The 25075-nt window shown below is 34.4% G+C and overlaps 1 protein-coding gene across 5 annotated transcripts in view; it reads left to right on the top strand.

Annotated features, from left to right (window-relative positions):
* LOC150104886 (uncharacterized) overlaps positions 1 to 25075 on the top strand; it is a 695785-nt gene that overhangs the window by 652488 nt on the left and 18222 nt on the right. For 4 of the 5 annotated variants that reach the window (XM_090395398.1, XM_090395397.1, XM_090395399.1 and 1 more), the window contains exons 33-34: positions 13734 to 13817; positions 20728 to 20836. In XM_090395398.1, the coding sequence (XP_090251524.1) occupies positions 13734 to 13817; positions 20728 to 20836 (193 nt within the window). The remainder of the gene's footprint in view (positions 1 to 13733; positions 13818 to 20727; positions 20837 to 25075) is intronic. The other variant, XM_090395401.1, reaches the window with a different exon arrangement.

Below are 25075 nucleotides of genomic sequence, written 5' to 3'. Positions count from 1 at the left end.
TTATTTATGTTTCTTTTCTGTGTTTTACTTTTCAAAGTTCTTATTGTTCTAAGTATGTTTTGAAGTCTATTCATAATGTTGCAACCCTAATTATTGGAACTATGACACTTGTTCAACTATGCTTTTTTTTAAGTTTATCTTCATCTTCCTGAGTTAGTCCTTAATCACCTGCAAAAAATACTGCATTTAAGAAAAAATCTATAATCAGCTTGCTTCTTTTTTCCATAATCATATGATGTCATCTGTGTATAAGGCTAATAAAGATAAGTATAAGCTACAGCTGGTTTTATTTCTTCAGAATTCTCAGCCTAAATTAAATTATTTGTGCTCCTTAGTATAAACTTGAATAGCCTGTATCAGGTTATTCAAGTTTATACAAAGTTGTTTTTAGGCGTCCTCTTAGCTTTAGAATTTGTCAAACTTTTGTCATATTCCTTTACATAGTCAATAAATGTGTGTTTCTAAATTCTATTATTTGAATTTTTCATAATTTATTTTAAGATAAATGCATCAAAAATGCAAGACTTACCACACCTGAATTCACTTTGTTCTTTCAATAAGAGTCACAAGAGATATTTTGTAAGTCTTTTATTAATTATATTACTGTAAATTTTATGCACTATTCAAAGGATTATATAGTTTTTCCAATAGTTCAACAAATTTAGAAACTTTCATGTTATCGGTTGCTTGCATGTTTAATAAATTCTAGGTTTATTCCATCATTGCTTGCAGCTTTTTAAGTTTTTGAAGTATTTCCTCATCTATAAGGATGTGTCCACTTCTAAGTTAATTCTTGTTGAAACCTCTTGAATATACCTTAAGGATTTGTGATGTTCTATTGATTATATCAATGGATGATTTGTAATAGATTAATTTGCAGTCATTGATTAAATAATATTATTTTTACAAGGTATAATCAAAAGTTTCCTGAATGCCAGATGCACATAATACAAACCTCTTGCATTAAATTTACACAGAATAGAATCTGTTGGGTGTCTCTCTCTACTTTTGCATTTAAAGATTTTTAGTTTATATTATTGAGAAGTAATATTGCTTCTCAGGCTAGTGAAACCTTTATGAAAATGCACCAATAAAAAGTGAACATATGGATGCTTAGGCAGCAGTTGTGTTCTTTTAAGTAGTGCAAGCTAAGGCAAATCTGATGCAATTTATGAAACTTTCATAGTTTCTACAACCATTTGGCTTTGAAATAATGTTGAATATTTAATATCCACTTTTCCTATGTAATTTTGCATCGCTGAAATGAAGCTGTATGGCTTCTTTCTTTAGTAACCACTTTCAGCTGTTTTTCTTTTATACAGCTCATATATTGAAAATATTTTGCAGCACCACTAAATTACTGAAATTCTTTTCTTTTAGGGTTTTTTTTCCTTCTTATGGAATATATATAGTGATATATTTTAGAATGAAAATCTATAAAAAATAAAAAAAACTTGGTAGACTGATGAACACACATATTTCTTTGGCACACATTTTTTCCTCTGCACTTAAAGAACTTCAAAGATCCTTTTTGTCCTCTGAACAATACTTGTCAAGTGTGATTGTGTACTGTACCTTATGTGATTTCTGCTTCATACTGAGCAAAACTGTCACAGAATCCTTTAAGATGTTAAAACTTGTATTCAGAAAGGAAAGATAAACAGACTTCGAATATTTGATTGTTTTATTCCGAGTTAACAAGGGGAATGTCTGTTTAATGATGAAGAAAGTCATTGACATCAGTCAGTGAGCAGAATGCAGCACAGATAAAGGAATATGTTCTTAGTAAAGTCTGTTTTCACTATAGCAAACTGTTTTAACAAATCCAATAGTTTGTAATATTGAATAGTTCACTACTCTGAATTTCCTTTGGAATTGTACCCATGAGACTCAGTGAAGGCTTTTCAGTATTCTGTTATAGTGACTAAGTTTGTTATAATGATAAGCACTAATGAAGTGCAGCAAAATTCATAGTCCGCCTGCTGACTGATTTCTGAACAAAAACAAAATGGCTATGTTCTATACCTTCCCTTACTCTCCACATATGGCACTGTGCTACTTTTTTTTCGTAGCTAAAGTTGACATACAAAGGATGACAAATTTGATGGTGTCATCACTGAAAAAAAAAAAAAATCATTGGCTATACTGATAGAGTTAAAAATTCAGGGCGAAATGAAAATGTGTTTTCATTTTCACTTCAATGTGTGTGCTGTGAATTATTATTATTATATAAGTATCTCCATAGAGTCAAAAGGTTCATCATGGGAGACATGCACTAACTATTATTCGCAGAGTACCTATCATATCTCTCCTCATTACTGCCAGGGCACTTTCAACTCTTTCTGGCAATCCATTCCACTTGTTCACCACTCTCCAAGCAAGCTGACCCCTTGTTCATCCCCCCCCCCCCACTCTAGTCATCATGTGTTGAAAAATTTCTTTTGTATCAGTCATATAGAATCCCTTTAATTATGTTTCTATCATGTCTCCTCTCCTCCACTTGTCAACTAAACTCTGCAACCCTCACATCTTCAGTTTATCCTCATATGGAGCATTCCACAGACCTGTCACTAGTTTGAACACTCATCTCTTAATCCTCTCCAACATCAACTGATCCCCAAAATAACTCAGGTGACCAAATTTGTGGCATAATAGTCAAAGGTGCAGGTAAATCATAGCCTTATAAAGAGGGATAATAACCTTCTTATCTTTACTTGTCAATCTGTTCTTTAAACATCGAAGTAATTCTTTGATGTGTTTTGCCAATTTTTGTAATATGTCCTTTGAACTTCAAATCTCTGCTCACCATTATCACCCCCCGCCCTCAAAAAAAAAAAACAACCTAGCTTTGTCAATTTCCTGAAGTCCAATATTATCAGTATAATACATAAAATGAAAACTTTTCATCCCAAGTCTCATTCCAAAGTGCAACATTAAGTTGACAACCATTGTCCTTTTCCCACATTGCCAATTTATTTAAATCATCCTGTAGATATCCTACAGGATGATTTAAATCTACATCACCTTTATCGACTATTGCCCTCCCCAGTTTTGTATTATCAGCAAACAACTGAATTTAATATACAAATTAAAGAGTAGTTGTCTTTGTATATACATAGCCCTGAGGCACTCAACTAGTCATCTTCATTCTTCTAGATTCTATTCCACTAATACTACTTTCTGAGTCTGTCAACCACATCTCATCCATGCAACCAACTTCATTTCCATTCCTATTTGCTCCAGCCTGTGTAAGTTTCCATGTGGTATTCTGTCAGATGCGTGGTGGAAGAGACCTCCCACTGACAATACTGACCCTTTTCATTCTTATTATTGTATGGTGCTTTTCTTCCTTTATTCTTTTACCTGAGCCTTTTTGACTATTCTTTCTTACAGATCACCAACCCTTGGGTCCAGCACCTCACTGCTGTGTTTGCCATAAACCATGACCCCACAGAACTCCAGAAAGGGAGATCCTGGTAGTGTAGCTTTGCACTACTTTGTCCTCTTTCAATTAGTAGATTTCCTGCAAAGGTCAGTGGTGTTGCACTGATTCTCCTTCTTCATGGTCTGGAGACAGGGTCCAAGGCTTACTGTGGTGCTGGTATGACATCTGGCATAGCCCTTACATTCCACTCCAGAGCACAGTCATTGCTTGCCAGAGAGCAAGCATCCATGTGTGGCTCCAATAGTGGGTGGGAGCTCTGGTGTCTCCCTTCAACCACCAGAGTATGAATAATATTTCACCTTCTTGTTTATCAGGAGCCCTCATCAAGCCCCAACCAGGTTCATATACCTTAGAAATACCAACAGAAAATCAAAATACGAAACAGAAAACATCAGAAGCTGCAACAAATACACTGCTTTTCTTAATCAGTAATTTCTTAATCACTTGTAAAACTGTCACCCTTCTTTATCCAGAAGGATTTGGAAGAGTTGATAGGATCTCCAAAATCTTTAAAGAAACTGCATTTTGGAGATATTCTTATTGAAGCAGCAATAGTGACACAATCTGAAAAATTACTTCATGCAACATCTATCAGAGGAATAACAGTTATGGTTACTCCCCACAAAACCTTAAGTTTCTCTAGAGGTGTAATATCAGAGTGAGATCTCTTCAATGTTATTAATGAGGAGATCTGCTCTGAACTGAAGGACAAAGGAGCGACAGCCATAAGAAAAATCCTCATATGTAGGTATGGGTATCTGGCTCCCACCAGGAACATTATGCTTACTAAAGGTGAACATAATGTTCCAAAACCAGCAACATCTGTCAAGCAGGTTATCCCACCAGTAAAGCTCTATATCCCAAACCCTTTGTGCTGCTTTAAATGTCAGAATTATGATAATTCTGAAACTGGTTGTGGCTCTGCCATCTGTGCCTGAATGTGGCAGTAAAAAGATTGTGAAAATAAAGACTAAGTGCAAAACACTGAAATGCTCTAACTTTGAGGTGCACCACCAAACCTTAAGCATGCCAAAGACCGAAATAAGAAAAAGAGATTCAAAAAATAAAAACAGAGCAATGCAATGCATTACTTATCAGGTGGTGAAAAGGCAGTATACCACAAAAGTAGTAACAACATCTGCTAAACCCTCCTATGCTGAAAAGGCAACTGCAAATAAAGTGTCCATAGGGACATTGACACATATGTTAATCCCACTTTCTTATGATTACAACATCCCTGAATGGTATGTTGAATCAAAGAATGAATCAGAGGAAAATCTATATGGACTTGCTTCTGAGGACATGCCAAAAATTGTCTGACTACATGAAAATCTTCTTATTAAAAAATAATGGAACATGCACCACAGAGGATTAAAGATATGCTTCTAGACCCTTTAATAGATAGCCCGTTAACAGACAGCATGGATACCACCACTCCATCACAGAAATATAAAACAATTAATATATCTGCTACCCCAGAGGCAATTGAATTTGATGATATCCTGGATAGTTTTCTTGATGAAGGAATGAACACTGGCTGTCCATAATTTTTGAAAAAGAAAAAATCCAATAATGAAAGCAAACCTCTCAACATAGGAAGCCAGGTGATACCACCAAGAAATAATGAAAACATTCCTACAATGGAATTGTTGTGGGGACAAAACATCGTCATCAAGACTCTCTTGCAGAAATATATGCCAGTATGCTTCTGCCTGCAGGAAACATACTTGAAGCCCAGTGATGATCCACTAATACTATCATGTATGATAGTATTAGTGTAAGAATGTAACTATCATTCATGAGCACAGGACAGGGGATGGGCCTGCCCACGGAGAAGTTGCCATCCTAGTGGACAACCATATCCTCTTCCTGTAGGTCTCACTTAATACCAGCATTGAGGCATTAACATCTGGCTCACAGCTAGAACTCTTATAACAGTATACTGAATTTATCTTTCTCCTGTAACAGATGTCTCTCAGGGTGACCTTGAGCTGATTTTAAAATTCAGCTTCCAGTGCTGTTGTGGGCAGGTGATTAGAAGGAAGAAAAGAATTTGTCATTGTGTTTTTTATGCTTGAAGGTTTAATTGTTTGGGTAAAACATTATGGGGGGAGGACTATTCCAAAGTGCAGACCTCTAGGGAATAAAGGCAGAGGATGACAAGTTGGTTCGATGAGTTTGCAGTTGAACTGTATATGGATGTTGACCAGCAGCTGCTCCTGTTCATATATAATTAGAGGAAAGTGGAGAGGTGGTAATGGTTAGTTCAGTGGAACAGCATCCATAGAAATACTCAGGAAGCAACAGAGCATCCATGAGAAAGCAACTGGATAATGTCAGTGAGGTAACGGTCATCAATTCACTTTGCTTAATTCAATTGCTTGCTTATGAATAAATACAGCTGAGCATTCTGAAGGAGATCTTAGATGCACCATCCCAAATGTAGGAGTAGTATTCTCATGTTGAGTGGATTTGAGTTTTATAAAGCATCACGGTGACCTTGAGGTAATTTTAAAAATCAGCTCCCAGTGCTGTTGTGAGCAGTGTGATTAGAAGGAAGAAAGGAATTTTTCATTGTGTAGTTGAGCAAGAGAGAAGTACTATTTGGAATAGACCTGATATTGCTTATGCCAGGATAGATTAGATATGACAGTTAACCCAAAAAGAGAAAACGGCTCCTGATTGATGAGAACAATGTTGTCAAAAGTGAGAGAGACAGGTATGGTCTTTCCTGATGGAAATGAGACAGAACTCTGTTTCGGAGATAAACTTCACCTGGTTGTCCTCACCCCACTTGAGAATGATAAGATCAGTGTGTATAAAGCACTGGTTAAAGATCTTGAAGCATGAATTTGCCTAGATGTGGTTTTGAAATTGAAAAAAAAAAGTGCAGAGTACTTTCATCAGCAAAACTATGAATTGGGTGTTTGATGTGAGAGCAAATTGCCATATAGGAAGAAGAGTGTAGGATGACAGCACTGAGCTCTGGAGCTGTTAGTTGAAAATCACGGCATTAGTTGAACAATGTGATAACAGTAAACTCTAGTATCAGAAGCAAATGAGCATTCAAATAATGAGTACTCACTTTACCAAGATCTATCAACCTGGTATATGTAACATAGCACACAGTGCTACCACCGCATTGAATGAAGAGATAGAGATGCATGAAGAGCTCTAGAGCTGTTGCATAACCTAGATAAGAATTTAGCAACTGGACAGGTGAGATATCAGCACATGTGCTAAAGGAATGAACATCTGAACTGGCTAGGTCCTTGACATGTTTGTATAATTTGGGTCATAGTTCAGGAAAGTTCCCACAGTAATGAAAGAACATATCATAATCCCATTTCACAAGAGTGGTGCAAAGATTGATGTAGCTATTGACCAATCAGTATCTCTGGAGTTACTGTAAAGATTTTAGAGAAGTTGGTAAGAACTTGCATACAGAAATGATTGGCCAAACAAAATACACTTTGCAAGCAACAATATAGGTTTACTAAATACAGGTCATGTCTGAGCAGATTGCTCATATTTTATAATAATGTTATGGCTGAGTTGGATAAAGGAAATGGATACACTGTGATACCGTTGGACTTTGCTAAGGCATTTGATAGGTTAACACATGAAAGGTTGTTGCATAGACTAGAGAATATGGGATTAGAATATAAATTATTGGCTTGGATAAGTTGTTGTTGACAGACAGGTATCAGAAAGTGGTATATTGGGGAGGGGGGGGGTGAAATCTATACATTAATGATATTGAAAAGGGGCTGATATCAGTTGTTTGCTGAGGATGATAGGGCAATCAGAGATGCTACTGGTATACAGCATTTATAAGGTGGTTTGAATAGGCTGGAAGTGTACCTAAATGATAATGGCTGTCATTTGAATGTTAGTAACTGTAAGGTTATAGAAAGTTGAAGTTCAGAAGTCACATAACAAAAATTGCAAATACAACTCAGAGGACAATTGCAATGTTGAAATGATCCCTTCATCATTATGAATGAAGGGATCTTGGGAACTCTTATACAATTCACTTATTACTTGATCAGATTCATTCTCTGCACTCATTACCCTTCCTTCCAGCAGCAGCAGTCTCTCCAAATGACTCACACCAAAATCATTCAAATGCAGTCCATCACTTTTATACAGTTCAATTCCCAAGTAGGTAATATAAGTGTAGAGAATGAGAGAACAAGTGTGCAAGATGAACAGGGAGACTCAGGGTGAACAGGGGAATTGGGATGATTGGGATAGCAATCAGAAGTTAAAAAAAAAAAAGTTTTTGAGGAACAACTACTTCAAGCAGTATGTAACAAGAGCATGAGGATTTGAGGGTCTTGGATTTGATCATCTCATCAGAGGATATTATTATAAATGCGGTGTCAAATATCCCTCCAGTTGGTGAGTAAGTGACCATGAAGTGTTTACCTAGGTGGTTGCCAAACATGCAAGGACTTTTGTGAGGGAAGGGTATGTGTGGAACTACAAGGCTGATGGTTATGAGAAGCTCAGGAGACATCTTGCAGCTGTAACATGGAATGAGGAGTTGGGTGGAAAGGAGATTAATGTTGGTATTCTAGTAGAAACAATATCTAAATGCATTACAAGAATCAAAAGGTTAAATAAGGTAAGTGTGAAATGGATGAATAAAGAAATTAAGCATATGGTAGAGGAAAAAAGCATTATGGAGGTAACAAAAGAGGGGTGGTAATGATCTTCATGACAATTACAAAGAACGGGCAAGGAGGGTGGCTCAGTTGGTAAGGATATCAAAAGTGAAGTATGAGCAGCAGTTAGCCCAAAAAAATCCTAGGTAGTTCTTTTGACATGTAGCTGCAAAAAAAAAAAAAAAAAAAAAAAAAAAAAAAAAAAAAAAAAAAATGATTATGGAAGAATGACAAGAGAAAATGGTATAAGAACAACTGCTGCAGAGGATATAGTTGAGATATTTAATGAGCAGTTTGTAAAGGTCTTTCATTTTTGTAAATGTGATATCATGGAGAGTTTGAGAGCAATAGATTATGATGAGGAGGATAGACTGACTGTAAAGGAGAAAGAGATAAATAGGGAATTGAGCAAACTTGATGTTAATAAGGCTGTGGGACGATGATATATTACCATGTATTTTGAAGGAATGTGCCAGGGAGTTGACATTTGCCTTGACATATTTGTTTAATATGAGTCTTACATTGGGTCAAGTTCCAAAGGAGTGGAAGAAAGGAAGGCAAGATTGTGCCGATTCATAAGGGAGATGACAGAACTCAAGCATCAAATTATAGACCAATCTGTGTATCAGGTGTTGTGGTTAAAGTGTTGGAGAGAACCAGGATCCAACCAGATTGTGTTGAAAACAGTGGTATTATCTTTGATGGACGGCATGGATTTGCTAAAGGAAGGTCATATTTTAGTAATCTATTTACTTATTACAATAATGTGACAGCTTCATTGGACAAAGATGAATACACAGTAGTATACTAAGATTTTGCAATGGCTTTTGATAGATTACTGCATAATAAGTTGATAGCTAAAGTAGAGCAGATGGGGGTTGGATATGACTACCATGTGTCTCCACCATGTCCTATTCTGCACCTCTCTGCTGCATTCCTCATATGAGAGATAGATCCAGTCTTCTATATTTTTCATCCACTCCAGTCTTTGTCTTTCTCTTTTCCTCAACAGTTCCTTCAAGAAGTGTCCTTTGTAGGCAGTTATGTCTCAGAATATGTCCAAAATATCTGACTTTTCTCTTTTTAATTTCTTTCATCAGGCTCCTGTTTACGCCTGCCATCTCTAGTACCTCTTCATTTGTCTTTTTGTCTTTCCATGATATTCTCATAATTCTTCGCAGCATCCACATTTCAAAGGTCTCCAGTTTTTTCACACTCAGATTGGAGAGTATCCATGTCTCTACTCCATATAATAATGTAGACGATATGTAGCATTTGGAGATTCTTAGTCTTGTTTTCAGATTTAATTCTCTAGATGTTAGTAGATTTTTCATACTGTTGAAAGTTGACCTTGCAATTTCAATCCTTTTTCTAATTTCATCTTCTGTCCTGCCATTCTCTGTGATCAAGTGTCCGGGGTATATGTATTTTTGCACCTGTTCTAATTTATTTCCTTTTATATTGATGCATATTCTTGGTATTTTCTCTTGAAATTATCATGAATTTTGTCTTTGTAAAGTTGAAACTGAGGCCATACTGTTCGCTATACTTGAGGGTTTCATCTATAAGAGTTTTGAGGTCATATTTGTTTTCAGCTAGAAGAACCCGTGTCATCTGCATATCTTAGGTTATTAATATTTCTGCCCCCTACAGTGATTCCTTTGAGGTTACTAATTTTATTAAATATTTCTTCTGTGTACAGGTTAAAGAGAATCGGAGAAAAAACACAGTCTTGTCTCACACCTTTCTGAACTGGGAATTCTTCTGAGGTCTCTCTATTTATTCTCAAAGATGCAGTCTGTTCCCAAGTAAAGATTAGTTAATAGCCTAATATCTTTTCCATCCATGCCTATTTTTGAAAGGATTTCAATTAATTGTTCATGTTGGACATTGTCGAATGCCTTTTTGTAATCTATGAAGCAGAGGTACACATCTTTTTGTTTTTCTAGATATCTTTCTATGATGGTTCTGACGTTGAAAATACCTTCTCTTGTACCTACATTTTCCTTGAAGCCACTTTGTGTATCATTTATTTCTATGTTTATTTTTCTTTTATTTCTTTCAAGAATGACATATAGGAGGACTTTTGATACTTGACTGATGAGGCTGATTGTCCTGAACTCTTCACATCTTGTAGCTTTTTTTGGGGGGGGGGAATTGGAACGAAAATTCAGTGATTAATATCTTTGGGTAGAAATACAGTCTTGTATATTTTATTGCATAATTTTGTTAGAAATTTCAGTCCTCCTTCATCGAGCCCTCAACCATTCTGCCAAGATGTTATCTATTCCTGCAGCTTTATGTGGTTTTAGTTTTCTGATGGCATTTTCAACTTCACAGAGTAAAATGGATGGTCCTTCTAAATCAGTCTGTTCAGGAATATCATTTCTTTGTTGTTCATATAATTTCCTTGTGTATTCAATCCATCTTTCCATGATTTCTTTTTTATCCATTAGAATATGGTCTCTTGAGTCTCTAATGACACTTGCATGGTTTGCTGTATTTGTCCTGCTTGTCATTTCTATGATCCTTTCATGCATTTTTCTGCTTCTGTGTTTTCTGTCAAGGTTTTCTATATCTATACATTTATATTTAATCCATTCCTTTTTGGCTTTCCTGTATTCTTTTTTTATTTCTTTATTCATGCTTTTATATTCAGGTTTGTTCTTTAACTTTTTTCTTTGTTCCATCAATGTCAGTATTTTTTCATTCATCCAAGGTTTATTCCTTTTCCTTTTTAATTCTGGGAGTGTATTTTTGGCTGCTTCATTGATGCTATTCTTGAATGTTTGCCAGTTCATGTTAATTTCATCAGTTGGTGTTTTATTTTCTGTGTGAGTTGTGGTGTCAGACTTGTTAAGGGATTTTGTGAATTCTTTTATAAAGCAGTCTTTAACTTCTTGGTTGTTAAGTGAGTCTGAATTATAAGTTTCTCTTATGAATGATTGGCTTGGTATCTTAAGTTTTATTTTGATTTTTGCAATCACTGGGTTGTGGTCCAATCCTATGTCTGCTCCAGGATATGTTTTTGTTTGTGTTATTGCATTTCGGAATCTTTTGCTTATTATTATATAGTCAATTTGGTAAACAGTGTGTTGGCAGTTATTAGGCCATTGGTTTCACAGAATTGAATTAATCTTTCACCTCTTTCATTTCTGATTCCAAGCCCTTTGGTTTTCCATGCAAAATGAGATTTTTTCTGAGCCCACTTTTACATTTAGGTCACCCATCATTATAATAACATCATCTGACTTAGCACTGGAGATTGTAGTTTGGATGTCTTCATGAAATTGTTCCAGCTCTTCATCTGGGTGATCTTGGGTTGGCATATATGCTTGGATAATGTACAGGTTGAAGGTTGTGCAGTTATTTTGGCTGTTATGATTCTGTGATTTATGGGCCAATATCCCTGTAGAGATTTTGCAATTCTATTACTTAGGACAAGCGCTACTCCATTAAGGTGTAAGTCACTGCCAGAGTAGATTATAGTGTGATTTTTTCTTCTTATTATGCCTGTATCTGTCCACCTCACTTCACTGATACCTGCAATATCGGCCTTCATCACTTCTAATTCTTGGAGTAGGTTATCTGATTTGTCTGCATCCTAAAGTGTTCTGACGTTCCATGTTACTATTTTCAAGAGATTGCTCCTGGTTTCCAGACAAGGGACATCTGAGAATATCCTGCCTGGAGGGTTTGGGATATTATCTTCATACACTACCTTAGTAGTTCTTGTCTTACAATTCCCAGTTTCAAGCTGTTCTTCCCTGTAGCTATAAGAGCTGATGGTTGCAGGGTTCTCAACCAGTGGTGAGCTATAAGGGGTTCGCGTGAGCCCTTTGTTAAATTTTTCTCAAATTTGCGAGTCCCTTGTTCTTCTTGTTTAATAATCTTGTAGAACTAGAAAATACCACCGTGGAATGTATATATGCTACTATAATTGCTGCTTTAAATTCATATGGATTTTCTGCTAACTATATAAAAAATCATTTCATTGCATTTTGTTCTGATGGAGCTAGTATAATGTTAGGAAACAAATCAGGTGTTGCAATCAAACTTTTACAAAAATTTCCCAACGTTGTGATTTGGCATTGCGTCCATTGTGTACACTTAGCATTAGACGACTCAATAAAAAACATTAAAGAAATAAATCATTTTGAAATATTTATGGATAAATTATATGCTTTTTATCATCAATCACCAAAAATTCAACGAGAATTAAATACGATTGCAAAAGACCTTGGTATCAAAATTTTAAAGATCGGCCGTGTGTTTGGACCAGTTTACGAATGGCTCTTGCTTTGTGGAGAAATTACCCAGCTTTTTGCAACAATTTTTCATCGAACAATAAATATAAGGACTTTTTAAACAGACTTCTCAATTTAGAATTTTTAAAAGATCTAGCATTAATGATTGATATCCTACAGGAATTATCATATCTGTCAGAAGCATTTCATGGTTGACAATGGATAAATACGTGGTGAGGCTCTGATCTCTTCCATGATAAAACCAGTGCATTGCATTGGAGATTGTCTGTCTGATAGGTATCAGCAAGTTGTGTGTAGGGGGAAGCAATCTCTCAGAGGAGGAAAGTCACTAGTGGTGTGCCTCGGGGGGGGGGGGGGGGGGGGGGTAGGACCATTGCTGTTTAACCTGTATGTTAATGATATTAGGGAAGATTTGGATAGGAATATTCAGTTGTTTGCAAGTGATGCAAAGTTAGGATGAACTATGAGGAGTAGAGCAGATGTTGTGGCCTTACAAGAAGACTTGAATAGATTGAGTGAATGGACATGAGAGTGGAGATGCCAGTTCAGTTGCAAAATATAAGGTTTTAAATGGGAAACAAAGATGAGATGTATAATTTACGCTTGGTGGCGATGTATTGTTGGAGGAAATAGGGATCTTGGGGTGATGGAGAAATCACAGTGATGCAGTCACTGACTTCTATAAGTAAGGGGATTCTTGTTCCATTATATAAGACCTTGATTAGGTCATATATGAAGTACTCTGCACAGATTTGGTCACCTGGTTTTCTAAAGGATGAAAAGATGTTGGAAAGGGTCCAGAGGTGATTGACAAAGGTAGTTTTTGATCTCCGGAGTGTTGAATATGAAGAAAGGTTGAGAAGATGCAATTTATAGAGTCTAATGGATAGGAGAACGAGGGGTGATATGATAAAGATGTACGAGTTGGTAAATGGTTGCTATAGGATAACATTGAAGAGGTTTTTCATAAAATGATGGGAGATCTGAGAAGAACAAGAAGTCATTCCTGGAAGCTGTATTAGGGTGTTGACCAAGGGAATGAGAAGTAGGTTTTTTGCATGGAGAGTTGTGAATGATTAGAACGCATTGCCTGTAAGTGTGGTGTCTGCATGGAATTTGAATGTGTTTAAGGCAAGGTATGATGAGATGTATATGTGTGTGTGTGTATGACAAAGGGACCTCCTAGATGAGTCTTTGACTTCATGGTGTCTTAGGATAATAATAATATACCAAAGTGTTAGCACCAAAGACACAGAGACTTAGATCCACTGTAAAGTTTTCATTTGTTAATTTTGTAATTAATCATTCATTCATTAATTGGATATTTTATACTTGTTTATCAATATTTAGGTTTCTGGTGCTTGTAGTTTATCTGTTTCAACTCATGAAAGGTCAGTGGATGAAATTCCAACTAAACTGAGTTCATTTGCAGAGGTAATTTTTTTTTCTCCTTAAGCTGCTACAGTATATTTTTATGTTATATAATTAAAAAAAAAAAAAACAGGTGTGAAATATCAGTTACAGACTTGGTGAAACCTTTTCACTTGAAACACACATTGCTCTTTGCATATACCATCTTGCTAAGTACTCATTTCATGAAGTTAGCAGAGCAGCACATTATCCAAGCCTGGAGTTAATACACATCGATGATGTTATGCATTTTGATAAAGAAACACAGTTAAAACTGATGCATCACAAAACAAAAATGTGAGTTTCTATTGTCATTTTTTCTGATTTGCAGGGGGGTGGGCTACTTGCCTGGATTGCCTAGAACCAAATCTATAACAGCCTTTCTTCTGCTGATTAGCATTATGAAAGTTACTACAAAGCTATACAGGCATCTACACACAAAACATTTGCTAGAGCAAAATATGGATGAAAACAAAATATGATTTCTTATTACATATAAGTAAGGTTGGTTGGAGTCCAGACCTTTGCATTTTTCTCTGGATGCCATACACATAAATCAAATTCTTGTTTTCATCCATATTTTGCTCTAGCATAAGCAAACAAAAGTTTGTTCTGGATGCCTGTATAGCTTGGTAGTAACTTCCATAATGCTAGATTAGCAGAAGAAAGGCTGTTATGGATTCAGTTCCAGACTAACTAGAGGAACTTCTTCCTAAGCCTTCCCCCACCTCCTTCTGATGGATCTACAACTCAGAAAAAATGACAACAGAAATCACATTTTTCAGACCAGACTTAGGAATGTGAGATGGCAGCATTCTGTTGTATACCTGTAAATCTAAATTATCAGTAGAGATAAAATCAACTACTAGTAAGGACTAAGGGGAAAATTCCTGCTGTCAACCTATGTTAGAACGAAGGTAACAGACTGATTTGTTCTCAGTAGTGGGATCATATAAGCTTCAACTTTATTTGAAAAAAAAAAAAAAAAAAAAAAAGAAACATTCTGTTTTATACTTTCAGTGTTGTTAAAAACAGAGTGATTCCTTTATAACTATTCATTCCCTTCTTTGTAATAGACTAAGACCCTGCTTTCATTGAGGCAGTACTGAGTTTAGTACTTCATTCGTTCTGTGTATTCAGTGAAAATCATTGGGACAGTTTTACATACATAAAACTGTTCCAAGGAAGAGTCCTAACTTTTTTGCTGCATCATCCATCATTGGATGTGCTAGTCCTGTAGCTTTAGTGGTACCTTTTAAAAGGGAATGGAGTCACTGTTAATTACACACACACAACTAAATATACAGTAGTTAGAGAAATCAGAAATATTTGTTATAAAAAAAAAGTATTTTTTTCTTCTAATATTACATAAATTCAGTTTTTTTTTTAAATTTTATAAATTCCAGCATTCTAGCATAATAAAAATAATAATCAGCTAATGCCTTTTATTCCCTTATGGGGAGTAGGCGAGATCTTTTTAACCTTGTCTTGCCTTTGGAGACTGAGTGGGCAGTTCAGTCTCCACCAGTAGCCAATCAGAGATAGCTGGCTCATGACGATCACTAATTATAAGCAGCAACTAATGAAGAGACGGGCAAACAAGTGCTGCCATCTCTTGGTACCTAACCCCTAACAGGATATGTTACATCTGAAATAATGTGGGTTCTATGGACGATTTTCTTGAGTTTATAGGATGAAAAACCTGCATTTCCAGGAGAGCTTGTCTACGCCAGAGATTGACTAACTTAGGAACTGGTCGAAGAAAGGTTTAGAAAAAAGTTCCTCCAGTTGGTAACCTTACTTGAACTTAAGTCTATCTTTGGGTGGCCTAGTGCAGAGAATGCAAGCACCACTGTCATTGAGCGTCACAGGCCTTTCTGTCATAATAAGAACTGCATAATGCATAGGAAGTGAATTATAAGAGCTATAATATATGTATATATATAGGGAGGTTTATTGTTAATATGAAATTATCATAAAATACATCAGATATTTCAGAATCTAACAGTCCTTCAGAAGTAGGCTGACCATTTTTCCTTCAGACAAAAAATGGGACATTGGGATGGCAAAAACGGGGCACATATTAAGTAATATTCTGCATTCATGAAAAAAGTAAGGCGATAAAGTTTTATTACATAAACACATTATTTTGCCAAGTTTTTTGCCACCGCCAAAATTGGTGTTCATGTTATCTGCACCACACAAATCAACAATTTTGTTTTGTAAGGCAAATTTGTCACTTCCTTCAACATAGCACACTGTATGTTGGATGTTTCACCAGGTAAGGAAATAAAGTCTATAATTTTATCTTGGACACCACAATTTGGTAAAAAGTACCACACAACGATTGAAAAAAGTTTGATGCCTTTTTTGTTTGATGCATCTAAACTGATTGTAATGCTTTTTGTTTTATTCAAATCCTCTATTACTTCACAGGAATTATGAATGATAAAACATTGATAATTCATGCTTCTGATTTGATACATGCTGAAGAAAATTTTGGTTCATAAATTTTATTTATAATGTCGACAAGCAGTTATTTGCGCAAAAACTTTGGCCATGGTGCACATTATGATAAGCAACAAGAGTTTCACTTGCTGTAATTTTATCACTGTCACATCTCACTGTAAACGAGCCGATGTTTTTAACTGAAGCCAGTCTTTTGAGCATCCTTATGTTTCTTGCGATGTTGATGTCACGTCTGCTACATGAGCAATGGAAAAATGGACATTACGGTGTTGGCATACCACTTTTGTTCCATCACTATACAGCTTGTCCAGTTTAATTAATTTTGAATTTGTTCTGGAGATCATTAAAACTACAGTTTTGCCTCTTTGACATTGCAAGGATAGACTTAAAACTTTAAAAAAAAATATGAAATTTAAACCATCAGCATTGAATAACAAAGCCCCCGGTTAGCATACAGGCAAAATAAAAACTAATGCTACAGCAGAACAGACGGCGCATCTGAGACGCGCAAGTGTTGCCAACATGCATTTTTTATTTTCTCTCAATAAATTACTGCAGATATCGATATTTAGTATCAAACAGTGCGATCCCATAGTTATACAAATTACTGGAATCCATGATATTTATATACGATTATAGGTTATGAATAATAATTTGATTGACCAATATTAAAGTATATTTATAGTTTTTATTAAAAACGGGACAAAATTGACATTTTTATTAAAATGATACTGTCCTGTTCAAAACAGTATTTATGGTTAGCCTATTCAGAAGTGATACAATAAGCAAATTCAAAAGGTAGAATGTTCAACGATGGATTTTGCTTTAATAACAGAGCTTCGAGCTAGCATCTGACTGAGCTGAATAATGACAATGCTGTTTAAAAAGGGAGGGAGAATGACTCAGATTTAGGTTGAATTAATGAAATAATATCTTAGACCATTCTTCTCTGTTGTATTGTATTATTCCTTGCTTATTTTTCAATTTTATGATCCATTTTTCCTTCCATATAATCCCTGTTTGAATCCTTTTCAGAGATTTTTGTTTTCTATTATGTTCTGAACTGTTCTCAAATTATATCTTCTAATGTTGCTTTTGATTAGACTGTTAATAATTGTAATTGTATGTTAATATAGTTTGCTAAATATCCATTAACTTTGCCAGTCTGCATTAAAAATATTAATAAAACCAAACACTAAGAAACAATGAACAGAGTTGTTGAGTTGAATGCAGTTGTAACTCTAACCCCAGTCCAGTTCTGCATTCTGCTACACCTCAAGCTCTCGGCACACCATTGTGGGGGGGGGGGGGGGTGATAAAAACTAATCAAAGCTATTCCATGAAGTTCATCCCATTCTAAAAAAGAAATACAGTGCGTTCTAATAAAAGAATGAAACGGCAAAGATTTTGACATGACCTGATAATAGATAAAGGAAATGAATCTAAAAATTAAAAGCTGATAATAAACAAAGGATAAAAAAATATTAATCAGTTTTTTTTAAAAAATCACAAATAAGAGTTTAAATGTTGATATTCATTTGTTTATGGACATTTATTTTATAACTTAAAAAATTTGGTTGGCCAGAATCGGATACAATGCAAAAAATATGCCGGTATGTTTAATAGAAAATTATTTAACACCCATGGGGGTCAGGGAGGATTACAAGAAATAACTCAAATCTCAAAGTTTCTCTTTAATGTTGTGGAAAGAAATGATTATTTTTTTTTTTTTGAAGTGCAAAGTGATTTTTTTTTTTCATTTTTTGAATCCAAAATAAAAATATAACAAAAATTTATATCACATATTTTGAAAATAGTGTTTAAAAAAAAAAAAAAAATTATACCACATATCCCATCTTTACCCTAAATTTAGTGGATAAAAAAAGTGCAAAAATTTTGCATTAATTTTCCTTCAGTGATATATTTGATTGATTGTACTATGTTGATTCCCTATGGAGTGCAGGATGGAAAGAATGACAAAACAGATTTCTCAACAGCTAGAAAAACAAAAGCACAAAAAACTGTCAAAGCAGTATGACTTGTTTGTTACTGCCTAATGATATATATGTAATCCTGCCTAAATGATATACATGTAATTCATGCCATTATTACATAGTAAAGAATATTATTATTATACAGAGCTTCCATGAAGTCTGAAGACATCGTGGGAAACCCAAACTGTCTACACAATCTATCATACCTCTCCTTGAATCCATTAACAGACAAAGTGCTCACAACTGACTCTGGTAACTCATTCACAGATCTCCAAACAAAGAATCTGGTCCTCACACTGCTATTAGCCACACTTTTATTTAACTTCCAGAGATGACTACTTGTTCTGGCCCCTCCAGCCAAGTGCTGAAACATTACCCCTTCATGAATCCTATAAAATCTTTTAAGCAACTTAAATGTTTCGATCATATCCTCTATTTTTTTCATATCAGCCAACTTCTGCAATTCATACGTCCTCAGTCTATCTTCATAGGGAACATTCCACGGGAAACAGTCAACTGGGCAATGGGCCAAGTGGACACCAGACATTTGGGTAACAAAATAATAGATGAAGTATGCAATGCTATTCTATTGATCTACTACCTGGTAAATTTAAATAATATTTTTTTGAGAAACGAGTTTAAAGAACTTTATAAACATAAAATTTGAAAAATGTCGCTTATAATTAAGTTTAATTTTGTGTAGAATTACAAAATTGTATAGAAGTTATATTGAAATTTCCCATGCAAAAAATGAGTCAGCTAGTTAATAAATATTTTCGTTTATATCATAATGACAGTATTAATTTTTGGTTGTGAAAGTTATGCAATGTAGAGCCAAAGCATGAATGAATTATTTGTGGATGGCACATTTTTACTTTCCCTGCCTCTTTTTGTTCAAATTTTTGTTATTTTGGCTAGAAATTATGGAGGTCCTGTTTTATGTTGTTTACTACCTAATAAGACTCTTGAAACATACACAAAATTATTTTATATGATACTTGAAATGTGGCCATTATGTGATCCCGAAAATATAAATTGATTATGAAATTTCCATTCATCAAGCTTTACGTATAGTATTTCTGCACGCTGACATAAATGGTTGCTTTTTTCATCTCGTACAAAATCTTTGTAAGCATTTAGCTTCATGCGAACTTTTAACCAGATACAATTCTGATGCGCTATTCACTTTAAATTCAAAAATGATCACAGAACAAGATATTATTTATGCTATTTCTGAACTTGAGAATCATTTATCCAATGAATTTGAACCAATTTTAGAATGGTTTACAAATACATACATAGGTCGTCTAAGGAATAATAGAACCAGGGCTCCACCGATTTTTCCCTCAAGCATTTGGTCTGTGTGCCAAAGAACAAATGGAAGCGATAGGACAAATAATTTTGAGGAAGCCTGTTATCGAAAACTGCAGTTGAGCTTTGGCAGCAGCACAATTCACTCAAATTTATGGATTTTTATAAATGAACTACAAAAAAAATTCAAAAAACATATGATGTTTATTATGAAAGAACAGTAGCAGGTGTTCAACATCAGCACAAATGTAGATGCTATGATGAAGCTCACCAAAGAATTTTGAAAAAAATTATAAATTACAATAGGGAAAATATAATAGAATATTTACATAGTGTTGCATATAACTATAATATGAATTGATAAATTTAAAATAAAAATTTTTTGTTTTGAATTTCATATACTTTTTTTTTGTTTTAATGTATATATGTAACATGTGTAAATATGTTTGTTAATTACAAAATAATATTAATAAATGAATTAAAAAACTATTTTTTCTTTATTTTAATATTGTGCAATTATACCTTTTCATTTTTCAATCATTTTCGGACCACTCTTTTTAACTATCTCTTTCTTAAATGATCCTACAAATTTCACTTTGATTCTGCCCTTCCATATACCTTTTTGATATATGTCCAGCAGCCACTCTCTTATCCACTTAACCAGTGTCATATCCATCCCCATTTGTTCTAATTTTCATAACAGTTTCCATGTGGTATTCTGTCAAATGCCTTTGCAAAATCCAGCAGAATCATTGTGTATCCATTTCCTTTATCCAACACTGCTGTTACTCTATTATAAAAAGATAGTAAATTACTAAGGCATGACTGACCCTTGACAAAGCCATGTCACCACTCACGCAGTATCATATTCTTATCCACCCATTCTTAAATTCCCTTTTCAACCAATTTTTGCAGTACTTTTACCACCATGTCTGAAATACTGATCGGTTTATAATTTGCTACTGAAGTCCTTATGTAAGGGAATTATTTTATCCTCTTTCTGCTCCCTTGGAACTCTACCAGAGCTGAGACTTAAATTAAAGAGCCTAGTCAGTGGCATTGCCAGATACAAATATTAATGCGAAATTTGACTAAGCTAATCTTTATATAGACAATATGCTGCTATATTATTAATAGGAATAATTGTATCATTATCATAGGACACTTTACAGAGGGAAGTTAATGAAGACCATGTTTCAAACTCTCAGATATCAGATGTCACAGGAGATGATTCAGTAATTGTGGAAAATAATACGCCAGAATCATCTTGTAAGTATAAATTTTTATTAATTGGAAAGCATCCATGATATATATAAAACATACAGTAAGACCTTATTGCACACACTTGAAAGGTCAACAAAGCTTCATTATTTTTGCTTCCTATTTATTTTTTTTAATTAATTCTGTACTATTTGAAAGGTAAGATATTTAGATTTTATTTTATATAATGATCCCAAACACAAAAAAACTATTAAACTTATTGTACACTGATACTGTGGATAGGCTGAAAGTTGAGAATAAATAGAAACTTGTTAATATTAAAATTTGAAGTCTACAAGTTATGTTTCATGTGTGTTTAGGAAATACACTTGAAACAGTGACAGAACAGCAATGAACAGACAGAAAGAAAATTTTATTCTGTGATTTTGGAGTTGAACAATGAATGGATGATATTCAGTTTTTGTTGATAACTTTAAATTTAGAGCAAAGCATGTTGGAATTAATAGTGGCATTTCTGATGAACAGCAGCTATCAAAACATCTATGGAAAATATGGACAACAGAAACTAACTTCCATATGAACAGTAGTGGAGTGAATCGGTGGGAAACAAATAATTAAATTTGTCACTCCTAATTTCTCACTCTGCATTCAGCCAAGAATTTTTGGTAGCTCACAAGAACACCGCTCCAGATGTGGGAATAGTGTTTTATAATTGGATAGATTTCTGATTTATATAAGGTAAATAGTAAGTTCTTCAGAGGTCAAATAAAACTAAGTATTCTGGAATGATATATTCCTTCTAGAAATATGATTAGAAGAAAATGGTTCTTTCTTGCAAAAAATAAGACAAGGTTCAGTCTAACATTAAAGCTGACAAGATTATCAACAATCCTTCTTCCCTCCAAAGACTGGTTTGCAAATCTGAATGTAGTAGAAGCAGATATTCATTAACTTCCCTCTAGAATTTTTGCTTCTGTTTAGTATAGCAGTTTTCACATACAAAAGAGAAGTATGTACTGTTATCAACAAATGAATCGGGTTTGCTTTCAAGCTAAAAATATTATCAATATACAGAAGGAGAGAGTAGATGAACAAAACTGTGTGCTACCTCAGCATTACTTGAAATATTCGAGGTAAAAGTTCTATCCACCATCGTGCATAATATATATCAAAAATATATTATTTCATATATTATGTATATATAATAAATCAAAAAATTTTATATATATATATCTCATCTTCCTTTTACCTTATGGTGTCAAGGATTTATTAATCATCTTCACATGTCACAGGATGAGGTGGTCAGCCCTATGCCCGGATGTATCCTATGTCCTGTAGTATTGAATTCTCAAGGTTGGTTTGCCTGCTTTTGCGGGATGAAAAATCCCGAGATAAACTGGGAAAAAACCCTACTGTCCACGCCCAAGACCAGCTAACTTGGCTATGGCTGAGGAAGATCCTTCAGTTCCTCACGTCACCGACGGGAATTGAACCTAGGACACTCCTTCCCTAGGCATATGGTTGCAAAGCGCACAGCTACTAGGCTAACCCTGCAGACATATATACACACACACACATATATAATTTTTTATCACTAGGCAACAAAAATGATTTCCAGCTGAAATCATAATGATATTAATGTAATTTACATATAGTGGACTGAATTGATCTATGCAGGAACCATATTAGTCCTCTGGCTTAATAACATTTTGAGAAATTGCAACAGAACACATCCTTGTAGTATTCCATCATTAAATGTAAACCATTCTGACTTACCAAATCTGATCTTTACCTGAATCAGTGAGATTTATTTTTGGTCACACAGTCCTCCATAACACAATCAATATCAACAATGTCCTTTGTCTGGAAAGACCTGGGTTTGAATCCCAAGGATGCAAAGAAAGAAAGAATCTTTATAAGGATTTTTTTTCAACTGAAGGTGAGTTAGCTGGCTTCATATGAAGGTTGCATGATTTTTCTTCCCAGAAAGCAGGCATTTTATCCTGAAACACAGAGAAACCAGTCAGAAGAACTTGCACAATTTAAGACATAATACACTAGCCTTAGTTGCTTCAGCTGTAATTCCAGACATCTGCATTCATTTCCAGTACAATTAGTCACAGAAATTTATATTTCTGTGGCTAATTTCCAAAAACATCTCATTTCCTCTTCATCATAACATCTGCTGACTCCTCAAAGGTTCCATCAATATGCTTAACATTCCTATTATCAGTTTCCTTTCTAGTTTTAGTCATTTACTATTTATTTCCATCTGGCTTTAATTCCCATATTTCTTCTTCATTATCACATTCCTGATAAGTATAATAAGGTATGTACAGAATGTTGTGACAGCACTACATGCTAAGTTTACATTATCTTAATCTTCTATTAACAGTTTTCCTTCAAATTAGTCTATTATCTATCAGCATTCTAGCATTGTCAGATTTTATATTTCGGTCTTCTAAGGCACTTTTAACTGCATCACTCTACCTAACCTTTAGTCTCCCTCTGATCCTACCTACTTGGGTTAACTCTGCTCACACATTCTTGAATGCTACCATTGTCAAGTTTCTTCCTGATATCTTCTTAATATAGGATTTAATCTATTCTGTAATATACAGTTCCTTGTAAGGTTCCCCATCTTGCTTACTTTTCTTCCTTTTATTTTATCAATGAATCGTATTTTATTTTAATTGTGCATTTAAACCTTTTTAGTAGTAATTAAGTAAATAAGAAAAACAAAGTATATCCATTACAAGAAGAAAGCATTAGAATGCTATATCAATCACGATTCACAGATTACCTAAAAGAAGCCCAAATCAGTGAAGATATAGAAGAAAAATTTAATAAAGATAATCCATAAAGCAGCCTCTGAAGTACTTGGAAAGAAAAATAAAATATTAAAAAGAAAAACATTCAAAATCTGGAACACAGATATAGAAAATGCAATAAAAGGGAAGCAAATAGCATACTAATCACACCTTCAAAAACATACAGAGGAAACAGATGAAATATACAAAAACAAAAGAAATATAGCTAAAACCATAGTACAAAGAGCTATGGTATGACCTAAATTTAATACCAGAAAATAATAATGAAGTAATAACTACTGATATAAAACAAATAAAGTTGGAAGAAGTAATAAAGGTATCAGAAAAGAGAAAATACCAGATTAGATGGCATAAATACAAAGCTTTGGAAATATAGCAGAGAATATATGCATCACAGATTCTTAAAATTAATAAATAGCTGTTGGAGGAAATCTGAGATTCCATCAGATTGGTTAAAAGCTAAGGTATATCTATATTTAAGAAAGGAGAAAGAGATGATTATGGAAAGAGGAATAAGCTTATTAAATACATCATAAAATTCCTGACATGTATCCTCAAGGGATTTACAGGATATAATAGTACTACATGAAAAACTTACATCATTACTAACTTCCTATCTAAAATTTTCCTCCAAATTAATTTGTTACCTGTCAAGACTCCAACCATTATCAGATCTTATATTTCTGTCTTCTAAGGCACTTTTTACTGTATCAATCCACTTACATGTTGGTCTTCCTTTGGATCTTTTCCTGCCAACCTGACAGAGAACACTTGTCTTTATTCTCCCTTTCTGTTTAAGTGACCATAACCACCCAAGTTTAGCTCTGCTAACATATTCCTGGATGCCAAGATTGTCGAGTTCTTTCCTACTATCCTCGTTTTTAATATGATATTGGCACTGATGTCATCTATACATGTCCCTAATCTTTCTGAGGACTCTCATATCTCTGGTCTCTAGTCATGGTCAAGTGTTTAATTTCTAACCCAGCTCTCAGATCCATAAGTTAAAATTGGTTTGAACACTGTCCTGTATACAGCTAATTTAGAGTTTTGACTAATTTCTCTCTTATTCCATATAAATTTATTCATTTGACTTCCTCCCATACCAACTTTGTTCATTCTGTTGTCCATTTCCATATTTAATTTACTATCTTCACTAAAAATTGTGCCTAAGTAGCTGAAATGTTTTACATGTTCTATAGGTTCTCCATTCACAATGCAGTTGACATTTTCAATGATTCTGTCTATTTTTATTGTCTTTGCCTTGTTATTAGTGACCTTCACACCAAATCTATTACAACAGTTATTCAATTTAGTCAGGGAATTTTACAGACTTGTACCAGATTTATTAAAAGTATGACATCATCCACATAAAGTAAAGAGCTGAGATTAACATATCTAATTTTGATATCAGATTTAATACTACTTTCCTTCATAACATGATCCATATAGATAA

The sequence above is a fragment of the Typopeltis vanoorti genome, chromosome 7 (assembly GCF_054136105.1).
Source record: "Typopeltis vanoorti isolate ZY-2024b chromosome 7, IOZ_Tvanoo_1.0, whole genome shotgun sequence".
Classification (NCBI taxonomy): Eukaryota; Metazoa; Arthropoda; class Arachnida; order Uropygi; family Thelyphonidae; genus Typopeltis; species Typopeltis vanoorti.
Note: the sequence above shows the minus strand (reverse complement) of the source record. Positions and strands in the feature narration are given on the sequence as shown.